Source organism: Crocodylus siamensis, chromosome 9 (assembly GCF_052110815.1).
Source record: "Crocodylus siamensis isolate JL-2025a chromosome 9, ASM5211081v1, whole genome shotgun sequence".
Taxonomy (NCBI): Eukaryota; Metazoa; Chordata; order Crocodylia; family Crocodylidae; genus Crocodylus; species Crocodylus siamensis.
This window is the reverse complement of record NC_143403.1, coordinates 42,550,416-42,571,250: the sequence shown is the minus strand read 5'-3', so window position 1 is coordinate 42,571,250 and position 20,835 is coordinate 42,550,416. Positions and strand designations below refer to the sequence as shown.

Genomic DNA, 20,835 nt, shown 5'->3' with positions numbered 1-20,835 from the left:
AGACCAGCATACATATCTGTACAGAACCAGCAATTGCCCTAAACACACCAAGAAAGCTGTGACATACAGCCAAGCCCTCAGATGCCACCGAATTTGCACTGAGGAGAATACCTAGATTACCAGCGCATGAAATATTAAAAAGACTTTCACTCAACAAGCATACTCCTCCAGAGAGATGTATTGCACATTTGAAAGAGCCACCCGGATAGCATGTGAAAAATTGCTGGAGTATGCAAGGAAACCCCTGGCAAATCGCACACCGTTGGTTATGACATATCACCCCTCCCTCGAACCTATATAGAGAATCCTCAAACAATTGCAACATATACTAGAAGGAGACCCAGTTCTTAAAGAGATCTTCCCAGAACTATCCATGCTAGCCTTCAAACAAGCACTGTACCTCACTGACCTCATCACCAGAAGGAAACTTCCTACAGCCCAAAATATACCAAGTAGATCCAGACCATGCCATAACAAGAAATGCAAAACCTGCCAACATTTCTCTACCACCCCCACAACAGAACCATCAGTATTCCTGGATCTTATAGCTGCGTCTCCAGAAATGTAATACATCTTATCCAATGCACCAAATGCCCCAATGGAAAATATGTAGGAGAGACCAAACAACAACTGCACACCAGAATGAATGCATACCAGAAATCTATATTTCTGCTGTGATGAGAATACCCAATTACCAGTGGGCATACGCAACGTGTAGGGGAGCATGTGCCCTGAGATTGGTCCTGGCCAGCACTGTAAAGCGCTGGCGGCACTGATTCCTACCCCGGTTGGCGATTGGCTGCTGGTGCCCCAGCAGACTCTGGAGACCCGTGCACAGTTCTCACAAGAAAACCACTCTCTCTCTAATCTTCAAAGGGACTTTACAAAACACTTTTCACAGATGAGCCTATAAACTTTACTTCTTCAACCTCCTGGATAGAAAAATCATGGACTAAATATAGACATTGGATTTATGATGCATTATAACCTGCTTTACATGTGAGTTCCCAGGTACCTCTCCAGTATTTACCTGCTACATTCCTTTCCCCACCCCCCAGCCTCTTTCTCACCCACTGACTCCTCAGTTTACATCTTCACTGGCTGGCTTTGTTGCATGCATACCAGTGTCTAGCTTCTTTACTGTTCGTTGCATCCAGGAAGAGAACACACCAACTGAAGATGCTTCCTCAGCCTGACAAAGGGTTTTTAAACTCGAAAGCTTGCTAAGAAATTTTTTTTCCAACTATTTAGTTGGTCTACTAACAGATACCAGATTTACCCAAAGAACCTTGTCTGCCTATGTCCTTAGACCAACACAGCTACAACCTACACATCTCTGTGTGAGATCTGTTTTCATGCTTCCCATCTGCCCTGTACTGCTGCTTGGTCTTCATCCAAGAAACATGCTATGTATATACCAAAATTGGTAGAAGCTGAACTGTCAGTTAGAGGTTAGATACAAGAAGCCTTGTGTCTAATAAAAGAAAGATCTCTTCTGGCTTGCTTCCTGAGCCAGGCCACTGTTTATAAATGACCCATTCTGATTGGACCATAGCTGACCACATAAAGGTTATTGACTTGAAGTCCAGAAAGGGAGTGAGTTGTCTTCCTGTGGTTGCTGATCTGGTTCCTACTAGGTTATATATTGCTCCTTGGTATGGTTTAGTCACAGTTCATTAGAAACTGAAATCTCAGTAAGTAGCCAGTAAGAAGGCGATACCTCAGACTCATGTATTTTAGCACAACTGTCATGCTAGCACTGATTCAAGACCATAAGGATTATATTTGTTGTGTACAAACTAACATATTTGATGATAGGTATTAGTTTCCCAGCAGGCATTTCTGACCTCTTTTGCAAAAATATTATTGGTTTCTAGCTCTATGGGGTCCAGCAGTAAGATATGTAAACCAATTTCCTTCAGTCTTTACTATTAATATCTGCTTTAATATCTAAACTGCAATGAATGTAGAAAAGGTAGTTGCATAAAACTATTTTGGTGTACTGAAGTATATAAGAAACTGGTACAGAATCTGACATTGAGCTGCTTCTACCTTTTGCTACAGTTGCTCTGCTGGCATTGGAATGTCCCTTTTTAAATGGGGAGATATTGATGAGAAGCTCAGATACTTCTGTGAGCTGAAAACCACATTTGTGCTTTTCCACATTAAGAGCTTCCCATATATTCCCTTCAGAAAGCTACCCAAAGCAAAATGGATGGCCAAGTAACTTAGACTGTATCTGTTTACCTAGCCATTAAATTATTTTTAAAAAACCACATCCTAGACTTCTGGAGCATTTTACATCCTTGTTCAGATATTCTTGGTGACCATCTCACTCGAGCGGTGGCATGCACTTAATGCACATGTGGGTTCTGAGATTCTTGGCTGTAAAGTCTGGTACTGTAACACGTCTGTTATCATTTTGAACATGTAGTTGTTGAGTTTCCTGAAAGTGCTGGAGCCAGAAGGTTAAGCAGGCAGTCCAATGCCTTCTTCACTCGGTATTCTGAACCTACCAGGAAGAAATCCATAGAACCTGTGGAACAGACAGTTGATCTGGATGATGGAGCTGTTGTAGGAGACATGAGTGAACTTGAAGAGCACAAAACAGAGGAAGAGGAGATAAGTGAGGATGGTGCTGAAAGTGAAGGTAAGAGAGATCTTTGTGGTGGCAGAAAGTGGCTGGATGGTCTTCTTCCTAGGGCCAGTAGACTATAGAAGGATTTTGGTTAAGACTATTATCAGTTCTATTGTCCTGATTGCACAGAAGAATGACATCCAGAGAGATCTTGGAGCTGATGAATTTTCCAAAAGTAAAGGGGTTTTTTTTGATGTTGCCATCTTCAGTAGGCTAAATCTTCAGACTTGTCAAGGACTACATCTTAATCGGTGGGAAGATTCAAACCACTTTGTTCCACACTACAGAGTTGGAAATCAACCACAGCTGCCAAACTTTAGAGTTTTTTTCTCTGAAGCCTGAGGGTCTTGCTGCCATAGGCAGTCTGAACTGTGGGCTCCATGCAGTTCCAGCTGTGGGAACATGCAGTTCTCACGTTTCCCCTGTGCACAGCTCCATGATGCCTTTCTGCTAGAACATGAATGAAAACTTCTGATGCCTTGCGTCTGCTGTGGATATCCAACACCCACCAAGCAGTGCTGTAATGTCAGGGCAACATTCTAATATTATAAAAGTCTCGATCTGTCTGTCTTGTCTGTCCATAATGCTTTATTTGCACTCTGATTGACTGACAAACAGAAGAAGCATTCATATAGGAAGCGGCGAAGCGCCACCATAATGGTGGGGGGGCGAGGCCAGCTGTGTTACCTGCAGGTGGCAGCAATGGAGTGGGGGGGGAGTAGAGGAGGCCACCAGAGCTGGCCTTTTCAGTCGTGTGTCCCATCTTCCCCCACCTAGCCTTGGAGGCGATTGTGGGGGGAGAGGAGAGCAGGGTCAGGATGCCACCAGTGCTGGCGTCGGCCTGTCTCTCCCCCCTTCTATTGTTGCCATCTGCAGAGCTGATGTGGGGGGAGGAGCAGGCCTGCCATGGCAGTGGTGGTTGGGGGAGGGAAGGAGTGGACCCAGGCCTGATGTTGGGGGAGGGGAGGGAGGTTAGAAGTGAGCCCGAGCTGGGGGCTTGCTGCAGCAAAGGGAGGGGAGCTGGGGGCCCAGCCCAATACAGCTGTGGCTGGGGGATGGGAGGAGGAGACCTCCTTTCCCCTTTCAGGCCTGGGCCCACTGCTCCTCCACCACCTCCCCCGTGTTGGCTCCAAGCTCACTCCTTTGCCCCCACTGCTGCCAGGTCAGTCCAAGCTTGCTGCTCACCCCCTCCCCCCGCTGCAGCCACTGAGCTTCTCCCCACCCTTGGGCCTGATTCTCCCCTACCCCCGCTGATGCAGCAGGGAGAGGGGAGCGGGCTGGGACCCCAAGCAGTGGTAGGGAAGCTGGGAGGGGGGGCATGGGGCTCCACCCCCACATCATTCTTAATGGGCGTTTGGCTAGTAAGACTATAAGTGCCATGTTAGGTCAGACCTATGGTCCATCTAGCCCTGTATCCTGTCTGACCATGACAAATAGTAGTTGCTTTAAAAGGAGACTATGTCAACGGACCATTATTTCTAGACTGAATCAACTTGTTCCCAAATGTACCTGTGAATTGGGAAAGCACAGTTGGGAATTTTTAATATAACAGGAGTGGAATACTTGTCAGTTTGCGGGGATTTCCTCAGAAGTTAAGTGTAGAAAGAACTAGTTCCAACTTACTGTGGCATTTCCCCCCACCATGGCCCTAGAATAAATAAAGTACCATGTATGTACCATGCAACTTACCAGGCACTAAGTCCTAAGTGAGGAGCAGGAAGAGATGGTGATTAGCATTGCTTAAACAGGAGGAAGCTCTTAAGCCTCCTCTTAAGAGGAGGCTAGATGTACACCTTGCTGGGGTCGTTTGACCCCAGTACTCCTCCCTGCCATGGCAGGGGATCGGATTCGATGATCTGCTCAGGTCCCTTCCGACCCTAGAAACTATGAAACTATAATGCATTAAAGGTAGAAGACTTGAGAGCTGCTGCTGTAAGTACTGAAAGACTTGATCAGGCATGAGAGGGGGAAGGGGTCATGAGATGCTTACAGTAGTGGTACATAGATGGAGATTTTTGGAGCTGATACTGGTAGCTGGTTTTTAAAGAGGCTTATTGGCCAATACCAATCTGATTTCCAATACCAGCCTGGCAGCTTGAAGAGCAGTTGACAGCTGGTAAGTCTGTTGTGGTGGAAGGGGAGGGGAAAGGGAAGAGCCGTGGGGAGGAGATTGAGGCCTCTGCATTGAGAGAGGGAGTGGGGCTGGTCCTGCCCAGCCGGGGGGGGGGGGGGCGGGCAGGGTGCAGGACAGCCACAAGCAGCTCATCAGGGAGGTGGCTCCCTCTGCTGTATGCACTCTGGGAAGGCACGAGGGGGGAGCATGTGCCCCCAAATCTGTGTGGGGTGGGTTGGGGCTGGGGCCAGGGCTGCACTGGGCTCTTTCTAGTGGGGGTTGGGCCAAGCTTTCCTTAGGGTGGGCGGCGGCTACGCTGGGAGGGGGCTGCAGCTACCCCAAAATTCACCGTAGCCTCCCTCTCCCTGCAACCCTCCTTTCCAGCACTGCCACCACCTGCTCTGAGTGCAGCACAGCCCAGCCCCCACTGGGAAGAGCCCTGCGCAGCCCTGGCCCACCCCGCACAGATCTGGGAGTACATATCTCCCATGCCCTCCCAGACCAGCAGTAGGAGCAGTAGCAGGAGGTGCTGGATGAGTGGCTCTTGGACAAGTGGCACACAGCAGCAGGAGCCTCCCCACGGACAATCCACAGCTCCGTCCTGCACCTGCCCCACCCCAGCTGGGCAGCGCTTGTTCCAGCCCCACTCCCTCCCTCCCCATGGGGGCCTTGATCTGCCCCCCCAAGCTCCTTCTCTTTCCCCTCCCCTTCCACCACACAAACTTACCAGCTGGACACAGCTCTCCAAGCTGCCTGACTGTGCTCCTTGCCACTTTCGTGCTGCCATGTGGCTGCACGCAGCATGGGCCATTTATCGGCCAAATTATTGGCCATATCAAGCCAATTTCTGATGCAGACAATCTTCTTTATATCGGTGCTGATCTGATATCAGACCGATGTATTGGTGCATCTCTAGCTTACAGTGTGGTCTGCAGTGGAAAAATCCTACATAGCATGACCTATCTTGGATACTTTGGCAGCCCCTGCAGCAGGAACTCTAAACCACTGGAATCCAGAGTTTATGTGTGTGTTGCTTTCTATCCTCAGAACTTTCCATGGAGATGCCTGCATTTGTCCATGCTACGGCCTACAAGGTTTCTCCCTCGCTATCAACCCCACGTTCTCTAAAAACAGCTGTGCCCAAGTAAGTGCAATACCAGGCAGCAGACTGGAAGCTGATGTAGCTGCCAGGCTGGAGTCCTGACGACTGCTTCCCCATTGTTGTCTGTTGTAGGGAGGGCATCTCTGTAGGCTATTATTGGATGCTTTATCACTGGTAGCAAGGCAAAAGAGATCTTGAGTGCAGTCTTCAGTAAGCGCATAAAGGGAGCTGGCAAATTAATGTATTTAGTTAAATACTTCCCAGAACAGTTCTGAGATCTTTCAGTGAGTGTTCACTGAATCTTCCCTTTGAAGCTGCTGCAAGGACACTGGGTAGAGAGATCTGTGGCCCAACACTAAGGTGATTAAACCGTTTTGCATGGGGAGGAAAAATCGCAAGTTATCTTGCCTTGCTAAATGAACAGTTCTGTATTGGTTTGGAAATGTGTTGTAGCTCAGTGGCTCAATAAGAGATGTGCCTAGTTGAAGACGAGGGGAACTTCTTGTCTAGTCCAGTCTTCCTGGCCAGTCAACCCCCTAGCCAACAATGTGCTTCATGAGAACCTATATTAGCAAGCTCTGAAGCCAGGAGAACCTTTCCTCCAGCTATGTAACTCTCTTGGCTTGGTCTAGCTTAGGGATAGGCAAAATACGGCCCGTGAGGCTGCGGGGCCCGTAAAAAATTTAGAAAATTTATATTTATCTGCCCTTAGTTCTGGTCATCTTTGACATCCCCCCCCCCCCCCCCCCCCCCCCCCCCAGCCAGCAGGAAGCTCCAGCCTGGGCTTCTGGCCTGAGACCATGTGGTTGCCCTGGTGGCACCGGAACCTCAGGTAAGGGGGAAGTGGGGTGGGGAAGGGCAGGGAAAGTAGCCCGGGGGAAAGCAGCCCCTCACCCGCCCTGTGGCCAGCACCCTGCACTGCAGCTGCTCACAGCCTGTGTGGGGCTGCCTGTGCCTGCTTTGAACATCCTCATGGGCCGCAAGTGGCTGCAGCATGGGGCACCAGCCATGGGGTGAGGGAGGGCCCGCTTTTCCCCGCGCTCAGTTTTTCCCCGGGCTCCTTCCCAGTGCGGAGGAAAGTGGCCCCTCCCCTGCCCCATGGCCAATGCCCTGCGCTGCAGCTGCTCGCAGCCCATGCAGGGCTGTCCAGAGCAGGGACAGGCTGCAAATGGCTGCAGCGTGGGGCACCGGCCACACGGCGGGCAAGGGGCCACTTTTTTCCCCCCCTGCCCTGTGCTCAACACCACTTTGTAACCTGGCCCTACTGCCAGCCTGTGCCTCGCACCGGCTCTGGGCTTGCCTGTCAAGGGCAAGGCTGTTTGCCATGCTGGGTAGTGTTTGCCACTGCCGCCTCAGCTGCCCAGCGCGTGAGCTCTGGGCGGGCAGCCACTGACGAGTAGCCTGGAGCTGGCTTGAAGCCCAGGCTGGCAGCAGGGCCGGGTTGCACGCTGGTGCTGAGCATGGGGAAAAGCGGCCCCTCTTTCATCTCGTGTCCGGCACCCCGCACTGTAGCTGCTTGCAGCCTGCATGGGGCTGCCTGTGCCTGCTCCAGACAGCCCCACGTGGGCTGTGAGTGCCTGCAGCAGGGAGTGCTGGCCACAGGGTGGGTGAGGGGGCGCCTCTCCCTATGCTCGGCACCAGCTTCTTCCCTGCCAGCTAGCAGGGGTTTGGGCTTGTGCGCTGCCCGCCTGTACCGTGGGGCTGGGGGGGCACTGGGTGTGAGTCGGTGTGGGAGCCAGTGGGAACACAGAGCCCACACTGGTCTCCTGGGGCCAGTGCTGGCGGGGCCCAGAGCAGGGTGGCAGGATCGTGGGGTCCCAACCAGCAGGGGTGTCACAAGCTAGTTGGGCACTGTGAGTATATCAATTTAGCCACTAGGCTGTTTGGTTCGGGATTGAGGAGGCAGAGTTGGGAGTAAAGCAATGGCAAGTTTATTATCTCTCTCACACACACAGACACACACACAGACACACACCAGTTAACAGAAAGATAAATGCGATAAGCAGATAATACAGTATTAAACAGCTAATAGTAAATAATAACAACAGATAAATGGATCAATCTGTTGCAGGCCAGCTGAGCGCTGCGAGGGTATCAGCCACTGGCTGTTGAAAACAGCAAACAGACAGACTTGGGTTGGCAACTTATTGGCAGTCTCTCAATGCCAGGTGCACGCCAGGTGATTCTAGTGAAGTCAGGCGTCCCCGATCTATGCTGTCCAATGAATTACTGGGGAAGGTCCCTTGATCAGGATCGATCTTCACCCACACTGGGAGTCTGGAGTCTGGGCTTGGAACAGCAATTACTGTCTTGTTCCCTCCTTCCTACTGGTCACCTGATATATGCACTTTTTATACCTAGTTTTATGCTAATCTGTTGGCTTAGAGCCACTCAAAGTGTTGTTACTGTATGGAATTAAAAGGTGTTAAAAATTATTATAAAAAGTTACTACCTAGACTTAGGTTTATCTAATAAGCAAATTGCAACGCAGCATCTTTAGGTTTGAAATTAATATTACTCTGCCTAAATTTAACTCTATGACTCTGCTTTTTTTGAGATGTGCTTTTCTGGAATGTGCTGGGTAGGCCAGGCGGTTGAATCTAGTTTTTATCATCATCAAGGCTAAATTCTGAGCAAAAAAGAACTGTAGGTCAGCTAAATTCACAGCTGTAGTTTTGTCTTTGAGGCTTAGTCAGTTCTACAAACAGTTACAAGTTACATTAGCGAGTTACAAAAATACAAACTTTATATTAGCCAAAAATTCCAAATGCCTCTAAGAAGTACATATTTATTGCTTATTAATTTCTTTGGTTCTGGCTGTCACAATTCACCCCTGGCTTCTTTAGAGCATTTGGTAAGGCTTACAAATACCGTTTCTGCCAGGTAGCATATATATGGTTGGCAGAACAACATTTATTTTGGCACGGGTATTAGACTTAATTTTATAACAACAGCATTTAAAGATTATATTGAACAGTATTAATCACACAACTAAACTTATAACTGCTACAAACTAAAGAAAAGGAGCACTTTTAGTGAAGGGATGCATTGGCACAGTACAGACTGCTTTATACTACTTACACAGCAGGGGAATATTAGTAGTGTATTTAATAATTTGCCCTCCCTCTTGAGCTATGAGGGCAAGTTGTTTTCTCTTCTGGGCAATTTTCAACCAAACTTTCAATGTGGGTCACTACTTCACCCCATCCTTTCAACTGGACATTTAAAACAGCTGATGCTCCTTGAAAATCTTGAGTTTCTGCACAGCAGTTGGTGCAGGAGGTCTGAAACGTACTGTTGGGATAGTACAAGTGGCTAAAACTTTCCTAACAAACTTGCTAAGCTAGGGTAACATAGGGAGTTGCTGGTAGGGGTGTTACACAAACCATGTTGGGGGGACTATTGGGCTACCCCCTCCATAAAGTTCCCAAGCCTATTAAAATGCTATTTACAGGGTACATCGGAGATTGAGCTAAATACTTGGGGCCTTCTGGGGTTATAATTTCTTAAATGGGATGATGTAAGTTCCAGTCTTATATACATCTTCCCCCCAGTCCCCTTAAGAGATGGGCCATGGACCATGTGCCATTTGCTACCCCATGTACTACAAAAAAGCATTTTGTCTTGCTACACTCATCGTGTGCTTCACGTGTTTTGGTAAACTAACCATTGGGTTAAAACTGGGGGTAGTCTGTGATGCTTTAAGCCAGCAGGCCATTCTTTGTGTTTTGAGATCTCTCATCACCTGGAGAACCGGTATATTTGGTAAGCTGTACACCATTGTGCCAAAGTGTTATTGGGCAAGGGAACTGCTGGAGCTATTGTTTCTCATTAAGGTGGGGTCAGGGGGTTTGGTTGCCTCTTTGTGCCCCGGGTGGTTGTAGAATTTCGAGCTGCAGGCGGGGTTGCAGCAGTGGTCACATTGGGACCTGGAGTTGGCAGCGAATCTGCAGGCAGAACATAACAGCATTAAGGTCATTGGAAGAAAATACAACAATGTCCCCTTGTTCACTCATTTTTCTTTATTCTGGCATATGGGAGGAAACTAGGTAACTACCCTGTCTCACAGTAACATTGACAGATTCTTCCTTGCCAGTTCACAATCTATCGCTGACAACTGAGAGGTTAGTTTCGTACTTCTTAGATTGCAGTTGGGCTCTCCCAATATCCCAGTGAGTCTGAGGCCCTGGCAGTGGGTGCAATATGGGGTGCAGGAACATGGGAATGCCCCACATTAGTCAAACAACAGCGAATGACTAGCAGTTCCGTCATGATGGCATTCCACCCCTTCATTGCTGGGTGAGGGTGGCAGCATTGCTCTGGAGCAGGATGATGACTCCAGAGCATCCTGAGGCTGCTATGGCTGTGCCCATGGATGGACCCAATCTGCAGGAATAAGGAAAAACGGAGTCTGACTCCCGTTAGATGGATCTGACCTTGACACCCACCATGAGTTATGTATGTCCCATGCCATGAGTACCCCTTCCCATCTGTCTCCCTGCGGATGCCTAACTACTACTCGGTCTCCCGCTTGGGGTTTCCCCCAACCACTCCTTGGCCATTCCACTGCCGACTCGTGGGGCTTGCTTTGACTAAAGGCTTGCTGCATGGGACATCCTCTGGCACGGGGCTAATTGTTGGCCCAGTTGACTGAGCGATCCAGGTGCAGGTCTCAGTCTTTGAGGGCCGAACTAGCAGCCATTTGCAGGTTGCACTTTAAGATACTGTTGGCTTGTTCTACCAGTCCCTCAGATTGCAGATGATAGGGAATGTGATAGGTTCACAGCATGTGATGTTTTGCAGTCCACTCATAGACAAGATGGTTGCAAAAATGTGAACTGTTGTCACTTTGCAGCACTACGGGAGGTGGGTAGATGGCTAACAGGTTTTCTAGTGCCTTGGCAGAGGCCCGGGCGAACATCACTTTGGTGACTGCTTCTACTGCTACAAACATATATTGTCGCTTTTTTGGGAGTGTGGGGAAGCGGGCCTTGACTTCTTGGCAGGTGATGCAGGAATTGAATAATTCTTGTGTTTCCCTTTTAGTTAGATGAATGCCCCAGGTCGCTGCTAGGCAAGCAGTGCCATCACGGCCAGGGTGCCCATGCTGCCAATGCAGCCGTTCTGCAGCTAGCACTCCAGGGGTCTGCTGGAGGGAGGGTCCAGGTGCTTTCTCTGGGGGTGGCTGAGCCTCTACTTCAGCAACAAGAGCTTTTGTGCTGTCTTTGGCTAGTTTATCTACTTGTCTGTTCTACTTTGCCTCAGGCTCTTCAGCTTTTTTGCTCCCATGTGCTGCACTAACATGTCGTACATGTAGGGGAGAAGGCTTCCCTGTGCCATTGCCCACAAAGCCTCCCACTCATCACAGCTCCAAATGTCTCTGCCTTGCCTTTTGAAGTTTTCCTTTTTCTATGGGGTAGCTACTTGGTGTACCCCTCTACTACCATCTATGAATCACAGTAGATATAAATGGGTTTTGTATAGCTTGATCCTAGTAACAGTTCATAATTGGCTACGTTGACTGCAGCAGCTAGTTCGGCATACTGTGCACTTTGACCGTTTCCTCTTCTATCAAAGCAATCAGTGGAGACCACCCCTCTGCCCTCTCTGCACCATTTTATCCCTCCGAACTCACCATTCTCGATCCTGTTCATGACGCCAATTTTGTCACAGGCCAGCTGGGCACTGTGAGTATATCAATTTAGCCAGTAGGCTGGTTAGTTCGGGATTGAGGAGGCAAAGTTGGGAGTAAAGCAATGGCAAGTTTATTCTCTCTCTCTCTCTCTCTCTCTCACACCAGTTACCAGAAAGATAAATGTGATAAGCAGATACTACAGTATTAAAGAGCTAACAGTAAATAATAACAACAGATAAATAGATCAATGTGTCGCAGGCCAGCTGAGCACTGCGATGGTATCAGCTGCTGGCTGTTGAAAACAACAAATAGACAGACATGGGTTGGCAACTTATTGGCAGTCCCTCAATGCCCAGTGCATGCTAAGTGATTCTAGTGAAGTCAGGCATCTCCAATCAACACTGTCCAAGGGATTGCTGGGAAAGGTCCCTAGATCAGAATCCCATCTTCACTTACACTGGGAGTCTGGAGTCTGGGCTTGGAACAGCAATTACTGTCTTGTTCCCTTCTTCCTACTGGTTACTTGATGCACATGCTTTTTATATGTAACCTTATGCTAATTTGTTGGCTTCAGAGCAACTCAGTGTTGTTCTATAGCTATTACCCTATGGAATTTAAAATGCTTTAAAATTATTATAAAAGGTTACTACCCAGACTTGGGTTTATCCAATAAGCAAATTGCAATGCAGCATCTTTAGATTTGTAATTAACATTACTCTGCCTAAATCCAACCCCTTTAGAACTCTCTGACTGCTTTTTTTTTTGAGATGTGCTTTCCTGGAATGTGCTGGGTAGGCCAGGAGGTTGAATCTAGTTTTTATCATCATCAAAGCTAAATTCTGAGCAAAAAAAAACTGTAAGTCAGCTAATTTCACAGCTATAGCTTTGTCTTTTAGGCTTAGTCAGTTCTACAAACAGTTACAAGTTTACATTTGCGAGTTACAAAAATACAAGCTTTCTCTTAGGCAAAAGTTTCAAATGCCTCTAAGAAGCACATATTTATTGCATATTAATTTCTTTGGTTCTGGCCGTCACACAGGGGCTCTATGGAGCCAGGCCACTGTCCCCCTTTCCCTGCTGGTGCAGTCCAGCCCGGCTCCACAGCCCCCTGTCAGCCTGCGCCCTGCTTTGGGCCCCACTGGTGCTGGCCCTGGGACATTGGTTCCAAGATGGTGACCAGGGGGTGGGGCACCTATCAAGGGGCAGGGCTACCCATGTGGCCCTCAACAGCCTGCCAAAACTGGATAAGTGCCCCCCCTGCCCAAAATAATTGCCTGCTCCTGGTCTAGCTTCTCCATTGAAACGGAATGGTACTGAGACTTGTATGATGTGCTGCTCTGAACAGGGTGAGTGAACATATTTTGCAGCCTGCCTCTACATTGTATGAGATAGGAAGTGATCAAGTGATCTAACCATCAGCAAGAAGAGCACAGTGGTATGTGATAGTCATCCCACACTTTGCAGGGCCACAGCTGAATCCCACCATGTGCATGTTTCTACACTAGGATTGTTCACTGGGATGTGGTCTTTCCACATCCAGACAGTGAGTAGGCGTAAATTTTCCTGTAGAGGGAGTTGCCATTCTCCACTGACAAAGGGAATGCAGGGGGTGGATGCAGTTTTTATATCCTTCTGCAGGTGGTACAGGTAGTTTAAAGTTCACTAGGCTCTCAGCCCTGGGACGGTGCTAAGACTATTATCATTGGTCCAAATCCTGGCTGTTGAAGATGATCACACAAGAAAGGTGTCTTTGAACCCCCACCCCACCCCTGGCAATGAGCTGGCCTGGCTGTCTCCCAGTGTAATTAACAGGGATCCAGGTTTTCTGTTTGCTTCAGGAAAATGTAGATTTTCTCCTTTAACAGAGAGAAGCACAGATTTTCTCTTTTAAAGAGTAAAACACTGGAAACAGTTGGCACAGTTCCAGCCTGCAAGGGGCTGATTGGGTCTGCAGGGAGCAGGAGAAGGGTGATTTCAAGCAAGGGTTGCCGTGTGCATTTGGCAGCCAGGTAGCAGTGGAGAGCAGCTGCCACAGCTCTCTCCAGGTAAGTCTTTGGGGAGAGGAAGGAGCACAGACCATGTGTTGGGAAGGGGGAGGGGGAGGGAGCATAGACAACGCGTGGGGGTTGGGCAAGGGGGACACATGCCCCCTGAGATTTCTGTGCCCACAGTGCATTGTGAAGCTGCTGCAGGGCTGGACCAGCTCCAGAGAAGCCATTTCCACAGCCCAGTGCATGGAACCAGTTGTGGGAATGAGCACTATGCTGCCAAGATGAGGCACCCCCTGCCTGCCCACCAGCAGCAGGGGGCAGAACTCTATGCTACCATTGCTGCTGCACCTCACCATGATACTGCAACGCTCCCTCCAGCACAGGTCCCACCCACTGGGCCACCGAGGCAACTCCTTTCTGGAGCTAGCCTGCTGCAGCCCTTTGCCCCACTGGGTGCAGAAATCTCAGGGGACACATGCCCTTCCACCACCTTTTCCACACCCCCACTCCATCACACATTTGGAGGGTGAGGAGCTGTAGGTTTGGACTGAGGTACACCAGTATGGGCAGGGCACTGTCATATCAGGGCTGCTCAGTGCCACAAAGTGGCGGGGCGACACAACTACAGGTAGTTAACACAGATACCTAGATATATTTTGTGGCATTTCACTTCAGTCGTGGAAACACGTGGATATTTCACTGTTTTTATCATAATTTGCAATTTTTAAACAACGAAAACAAGGATCTCTGGTCATTAAAATGGCCCCATGGTTGTCAGCAGTTGAGACTCTGGAGCATCTCATGGCCATGCAGTAAGGTAGGGCAGGAGACAGTTTAGGAGCTTGAACTGGCCTTAGAATTCCCATATTGGCACAATTCTCATGTGGCCTCTATGTAGGGTTTGGGTAATAACATCTGCTTTTAGAAAAGTAAAATACAACTATCGCTAAGCTTCAACCCTCTCTTGTCCCCATGAATCAGCATCCATATACCCAGTGATGGATGGGTAACAGGCATGGTGTGGCTTGGTTTTTTGTCCAACATTACACCGGTTAGAATCCAGGTTATTCGTTCATTTTCATGCTCTAACTGCTGCATGCACTTCATTCATATCTGGAGCCAAAATTTTCCCAGCTGCATGTGCCATCTCCTTATCATACTGCAGGAGGTTGTGACCAAAGAACATGTAGATGGGCATGTAAGGGTAAATCAGAGAAACTTCTTGTGTGAGGTCTCTGCTAACTGTGTCCTGAGACTTAGGACACCTTAGGTTCTAGTGTCTGATCCCCACTGGCCTGCTGCATGAACTTGGGCAGAAGGGGGAAGAAATCTGCCTCTGCTTTACCCTCTAAAATGTGACCAGTGAATTACTGGCTCCCTGGCTAAAGTGTTGCGGGATTTACAGAGAAATGCAGTAAAAGAACTAGATGGTATTAATATTGTAGCATGGGGATTCTGTTCTGCATAGGAATCTTTTTTGGTATAAGGGCTCCTTCTGAAGAGAGCTATAAGATGTGGTGCTAAAGTGTAAGAGCATTGCATCCTTTATGCTGTTTTATTGATAGGAGAGAATTAAAATATGCAGCTTAGGAGCTGGAGGAGGAAAATGAGTACTTAGGAGAGAGATCACTATGTGCTGCCATTAAAGGGGATGTAGTGTAAATGGGTGTCAGTTTCTCTGATACCGACTTTCTAGGGAAGCAGAAGGGATAACACCTGATAATACCTAAGCTGGCCCCCTCTTAGCCATAGCTCACTTGGGCTCCTGATGTTCCTCAACGCATCTTAGCTGGTTTGGCTGGCATTTTCTGTTTCCTTGAAGGTCATCCCCAAAGCCTCCCACAGCCAAACAGGCTCCAAAGAAAAACAGAACAGAGCAAAGAAGAAAGCGGGAGCCTGCACTGCCAAGCAGCCTGGTGAAGAAGATATTTAGCCATTATGTGAAAATGCCAGTGGCCAGAGATGCATTCAAGGTTGTGGAAAAGTGGTGAGTAACAGCAAATTCTTCCCTCCTTGCCCTGTTCTCTCTTCAAAAAAATGCCTGTCAAGAGACAGACAGTATAAAGCTGCTTGGCCCCCTGCAGCCTTTCCTGGCTCAGCTGGAAAAGAGCTGGCAGGAGGGAGAACCACCACAGAAGGGTCTCCTGCTCACTAAGAGATAGCAGCAGGCCAGACCTGTGCTGGCAATACTGTGTGTTGTGGCTGGTGCCATGATCAGTGCTTGTGCTGCTGTACAGGAGCCTCTGGCTCAGGGCCCTGTGTTTCACTCTAAACCAGTGGAATTTGTGCCATTTGGTGTCATGTCTTGCCAGCCATCTGGAAGGCTCCTCTCCACTCGGCTGACATGTTGGCTGCAGAAAGGGCCCGGGTGTACCAAACCACAGGGGTGGAGGGAAGAGAGTCACAAGAGACAGAGCTCAGTAGTTCAGTATCCCAGGAAAGCTATTCTGGGATAGACCACACAGCAGAGCCAGTGTTTCTCAACCTGTGGATCGTGACCCAAAATTGGGTCTTAAGAATATAGAAAAGGATCGTGAACAAACTTTTAAAAATGGATTCTCCTTTATAGAAGAAAAATGTGGGAACTGTGGGTTTTCCCTTGCAGGTTGGCAGAGGTCCTGCCAGCTTGGGGGCCCCCTTGTTCCCCTACACACTCACACGCTGCCCCTCACACTGGGGGTGGGATCAGTGGGTTAGGAGTAAAGAGCACAGGCAGGGCCAGGTGGCTGTTTTCTACTTAAACTATTTACTGGGTCAGGACTGGCAACTGATGTTTACAAATGGGTCCTGGTACAAAAAAGGTTGAGAACCACTGGTCTATCCTATACCAGCTGCCACGTTACAAAGCCTTCCTTCTGCAGTGGGAATAGGGAACTTTATCTCTGTGTCCCTGGAAGGCAGTGACCTGAAGTACAAGCATGTGCAGTGTGTGGAGAGATGGTTGAATGGGAGACTGGAGAGATGGTTATATGGGGAAACTCCCTCTGCCCTTTAACTTTCCCTTTCTCTCCTTTCCATAGTTCAGAGCAGTACTTCAAGCAGCTGAGTAATGACTTGGAAGTTTACACCAAGCATGCTGGAAGGAAGACAGTGGAGACAGCTGACCTGGAACTCCTCATGAGAAGGTAGAGTGGCATAGAGCAAATTCCAGTAGTTACGTGATGTGGAAGCCCAAGTAGTGTTCTCATCTGAACATTTTCAAAGCCTCTTCTGCTTCTGGGCTCCTGAAAGTTGGGTAGGTCTAAGGCCACATCATTATTCCCCATTTCTTCCCCTGCTTCACCTTTTCCCACCCAGTCTGCTTGATGATGAGCACCATGCCCAATGCTTAGGCCACTCATGGGATTCTCCAAGTATGAGATCTTCTTCCAGATTACACACCTACTTCCCCTGTGTCCTGAGGAGCCTGAGCAATCTTGCTCCAGATTCCTGCCTGGCTAGCTTCCAGGTATGTTGGATATAGTGTGGGCAAGTTGAGTGTCCCTGGAATGACAAGATGTCAGTGGCCAACTCTGGAGATTCTGCATGTTTACATTTCAGGGCATGTTTTTGTGTCTTTGCCTCTTTGTGTGCTCAGCCTTAGTTCAAGAGCTCTTATTGGCTCATAATGGGTGGGGGTTGGGAGCATTGAAGTGATCAATAGAATCACTTCTTCCTTCCTAAGACCAGTGGGACATTGCTCTGGCCAGTCGTACCTAGTAAAAAAAACACATGGCCTCTTGGTCATGCCAGAGGGTGGATCAGAAAACACAAAATACTTCTGAGTAATAAATGACTTGTAGGAATTAGTTCGTGTTAGAAATCTTTGATTGCTATTGTTGACTCTAAGGGCTAGTCTAAAAGGGAAATCCATTCCAGGATAAGGTAGATTTTACACTTGAAAGAAGATTACTAGAGGTACACAGCACCAATATATCGGTGACCTATTGGATTGGCACCGATTAAAAGCAAAATTCACATTATTGGCTTTGTTTGGCCAATGTAGCCAATAATGTCACTGATAAATACAATACATCTTCTGGCCAGGCCCCTGAATGCCATGTGCAGCTGCATGCACGCATGTGGCCAGGAATGCAGCCAGGCAGCATGGAGAGCAGTGCCCTGCAGGTAAGTCTGTAGAGGAGAAGGGGTGTGGGGGATGCAGATCAAGGCCCCCATGGTGAGGGAGGGAGTAGGGCTGGGGGCATTGCCCACCCAGAGGCCAAGGTGGGGAGCAGGATGGATCAGTGGGCAGTTCATCCAGGGGACGTGGGTGGGGGAGGGAAGGGGAGGCAGCTCCCTGCCACTGCATGCACCCCCAGGGGAGGCACATGCCCCCTAGATTTGTGCGCAAGGCAGAGGCGGGCTGCCCACTGTGGGCATGGGGTTCTCTGCCCTGCTGCCTTTGTCCTGGAAGCCACGGGCTGGCTGTGTGCCTCCCTCAGCTGGAAAGGTAGGGGATGCAACTTGCTACTGCTACTGCTGCTCAATGGGCAGGGGATGCAGTGTGGCCAGCATGGGGCTCCCAGGGCAAAGGCAGCAGAGCAGAGAGCCCCAAGCCCACAGCAGGCAGCCCTCCTCCAACCTTACCCCACTTGGCTATTCTCCAGTTAGAAGCATCCCTGTGCTTAAAAATGGTGGTGGCAGCACTTGAACAAAAGCTCATTCCATGAGCTTTCGTTCAAGTGTCCCTGCCACCACTTTTAAGCACCAGAATACCTGATCCTTTGGATGAGTCACTTGTAGCTCTGTCCTGCCCCAGCCCAACTCTCCACACTGCCTGGCTGTGCTCCTGTAAATTGGTTATTGGATCAGTATTGGCCAATTAGACACACTGAATAATCAGCTATCAGTATTGGCCAAGAAAATCTTTACTAGTACACCCCTAAAAAATACCTCTTCTGGAGTAGGTGCCCTAGCAGATGTCGTTTTCCTAGAATAAGAAGGTCTACCCAGGGAGCTATGCCATAATAACTATTCCATTCAATTTCCATGTAGACAGGTCCTGAAAATGTGCATTTCTGATGCATGCTTGTCTGCTTTACCTGTAAGGTGCAAGTACCCCCATGAAGGCAGCTGTGTGGATTTGTATTTCAGATATCAAGAGTAAAAAATGGCTTCCTTAAGCATTCCCCAAGCAATTCTGTGTACAGCATTCTGAGTCTGGGTGGGTGGAAACACTGCTTTCTTTACAGGAACCTTGCATATTTGTTTTACTTTCTCTCCCTCTCCTCTTCAATTGAAGACAAGGGCTGGTGACAGACAAGATGCCCCTCAACGTGCTGATAGAGCGCCACCTTCCTCTGGAATATAGGAAGCTACTGATCCCCATTGCCACAAGTGGAAATAAAGTGATCCCTTCCAAATGATGTGCATTGCCTGCAGTGTCACTCATATAGACAGAAACGTTGCAAACCAGGAGACTGACTTACACTGTTCAATAGTAACAGTTTGTTTGCCTCAGCATGGTGGTGTTAGTGCCATTCTAGGTTTGTAAAGGGTACTGACCAGCCACCTGAGGTTATTCTCTTTTAAGTTGACTCACAGAGGTCTGTAAAGTCACCGCACCAGTTTCTTATTAGTCAAACTGGTCTCCTAAAAATGAACAGTGAAGACCTGCTGTTTTAAATAACTTGCTTTCCTGCATTTATGTTCCAGCACATCCCTGGAAAGCCTTGTCTGTTAGTGTATAAATGTAAATAAACGGTGGTGCATGTTTTGTAGAGTGTACATGGTATTTGTTGCCACGATCATGTAGTCTCTGTATGTGTTCCATTCTGTTGGTACACTGTACATAATTTTGCTAGCAATTTTTTTAGCTGTGCTGATGTTCTTCAGTGTAATGGCCTGCCTGCTGGAAGAAGAGGCAATGTTCTATGCTGGAATCTGTGACCTGTACCTTAGTGCTCTGCTTGCCAACACGTCTGTATCTGCTTGAAGGAACTGAGCAATAATCACTGGCTCTGATTATGCCTCCACTGATTTCTCAGACACAATGAGAACCCTGCTTTATTTTGAATATGGAGCATAGAACACCTCACTGGGTTGCTGGCCTTGGATGTCCCCCATACACTTCTAGCTAGAGAGAAACTTCTTCCACTATCTGATCTCCCTAGCAGGGGGAAGAGGGCTGCTTCTAGGAGAGGATGGAGGTTATAGCACTGAGAGACTGGGAAAGGAAGATGCATTACACTGAAGGAAAGGAGTAAGGGCCCGATTCCAACCAGACAGCTGAACCAACATAATCTCTTGCAGCTAGAAGCAACATTTCATGGCAATTTAGAACGCAAGCTGTTTTTTAAGGGTTAAATAGAATCAAGATTTTTAGGGACAGAACTTGACCTTTAATGTTATAGAGATAAGGAGAAGAGGAAATACTCTACATTCTGAATTCCAGATCCTCCTTTTAAACCTACAGTTCTCAAATCCATTGTACTGCAGGATGTGCCAAAGCTGTTCTGACTGTTCTCTGTCTTTATATGTCTACTGCTTTCTCTGGTGTGGTGTTAGGTGCTTTCAGTGATGGAGCTTGCACTACTTCCAATAGAGGCTGTGATTGTTCATTCATCAAATGTTTTTTGATGTTTACTCCCCCTCATCTGGTGTTTATGTTGTACCTGCTTTATACTTATTTCATGGTATTTCTAGAGTTCTTTGCATGTAGTTCAAGAACCAGGGGGAGGGGGGATGTTGCCCTCAGTCCATAATTGTTTCTTTCTGGCACTGGCCCTTTTTCTACCATGCAGAACTGAATATGGTGTTTCTAGTGTAACTGTGGTGAAGAGCATTTTCTATGCAATTCTATCCTATCCCATTTGGCTGTGATGCCTCTGTATCCTATAGACAGTCTGTTTCAAGCTCTCCTTTAGCTAATGCTGTTATCTCGCCAAGAGTAGTCTCCCCCATTTTTCAGCTTTCTTCATTCCTCCCCTTTATACTGGTCATTTCAGGGAAGGGAGCAGTCTACCTGTGCTATATTTTCCTAGGGTACCTTGTCTGCTCTACTGTTTAGCAGTTCAGGTTCTAACTGAACAGAGCTGTTTCTTGCCAGAGTTTTCCTGTCCCTGATCCATTTTTTGCTTTAGAAATCTGTCTGTCCTCACTGATATTGGGGTCAGGAGGAAGAGCATGACAGTGTTAGAGAGGAAAGACACTAGAAGCTGCTTAAGGACTAATAAATGACTGACTACGCTTGGAGGATGATTAACTCGGGCACAGAATCATCAAAAGTCTTGGTACTGTGTTGCATAGGACAAAGGTTGGCATATCCAGTTATGGGGCTATAGTAAGCCTGCTGTGTGCTATACTTAGGACCCTACTGAATTAATTACAGAAAGGGGCTGCATGGTGGCTCCTTTTAATCTTCTAGGTTCCCCT

General features: G+C 48.1%; 2 protein-coding genes across 8 annotated transcripts in view; one reads left to right on the top strand and one right to left on the bottom strand.

Annotated features, from left to right (window-relative positions):
- The window catches only part of CENPT (centromere protein T), a 49,828-nt gene extending 30,115 nt beyond the window's left edge, over nucleotides 1-19,713 (top strand). Inside the window, exons 11-15 of one of the 7 annotated variants that reach the window (XM_090063924.1) lie at nucleotides 2,435-2,650; nucleotides 5,799-5,895; nucleotides 15,302-15,466; nucleotides 16,500-16,604; nucleotides 18,704-19,713. In XM_090063924.1, the coding sequence (XP_089920050.1) occupies nucleotides 2,435-2,650; nucleotides 5,799-5,895; nucleotides 15,302-15,466; nucleotides 16,500-16,604; nucleotides 18,704-18,827 (707 nt within the window). In that variant the 3' untranslated portion in view covers nucleotides 18,828-19,713. Of the gene's footprint in view, nucleotides 1-2,434; nucleotides 2,651-5,798; nucleotides 5,896-15,301; nucleotides 15,467-16,499; nucleotides 16,605-17,505; nucleotides 17,666-18,703 lie in introns of those variants that run through there. The other 6 variants (XM_090063919.1, XM_090063918.1, XM_090063917.1 and 3 more) reach the window with 6 other exon arrangements.
- TSNAXIP1 (translin associated factor X interacting protein 1) overlaps nucleotides 6,610-20,835 on the bottom strand; it is an 85,378-nt gene continuing 71,152 nt past the window's right edge. Inside the window, exon 17 of the mRNA XM_090063925.1 lies at nucleotides 6,610-9,800. The gene's annotated coding sequence lies outside the window, so the exon portion shown is untranslated. The remainder of the gene's footprint in view (nucleotides 9,801-20,835) is intronic.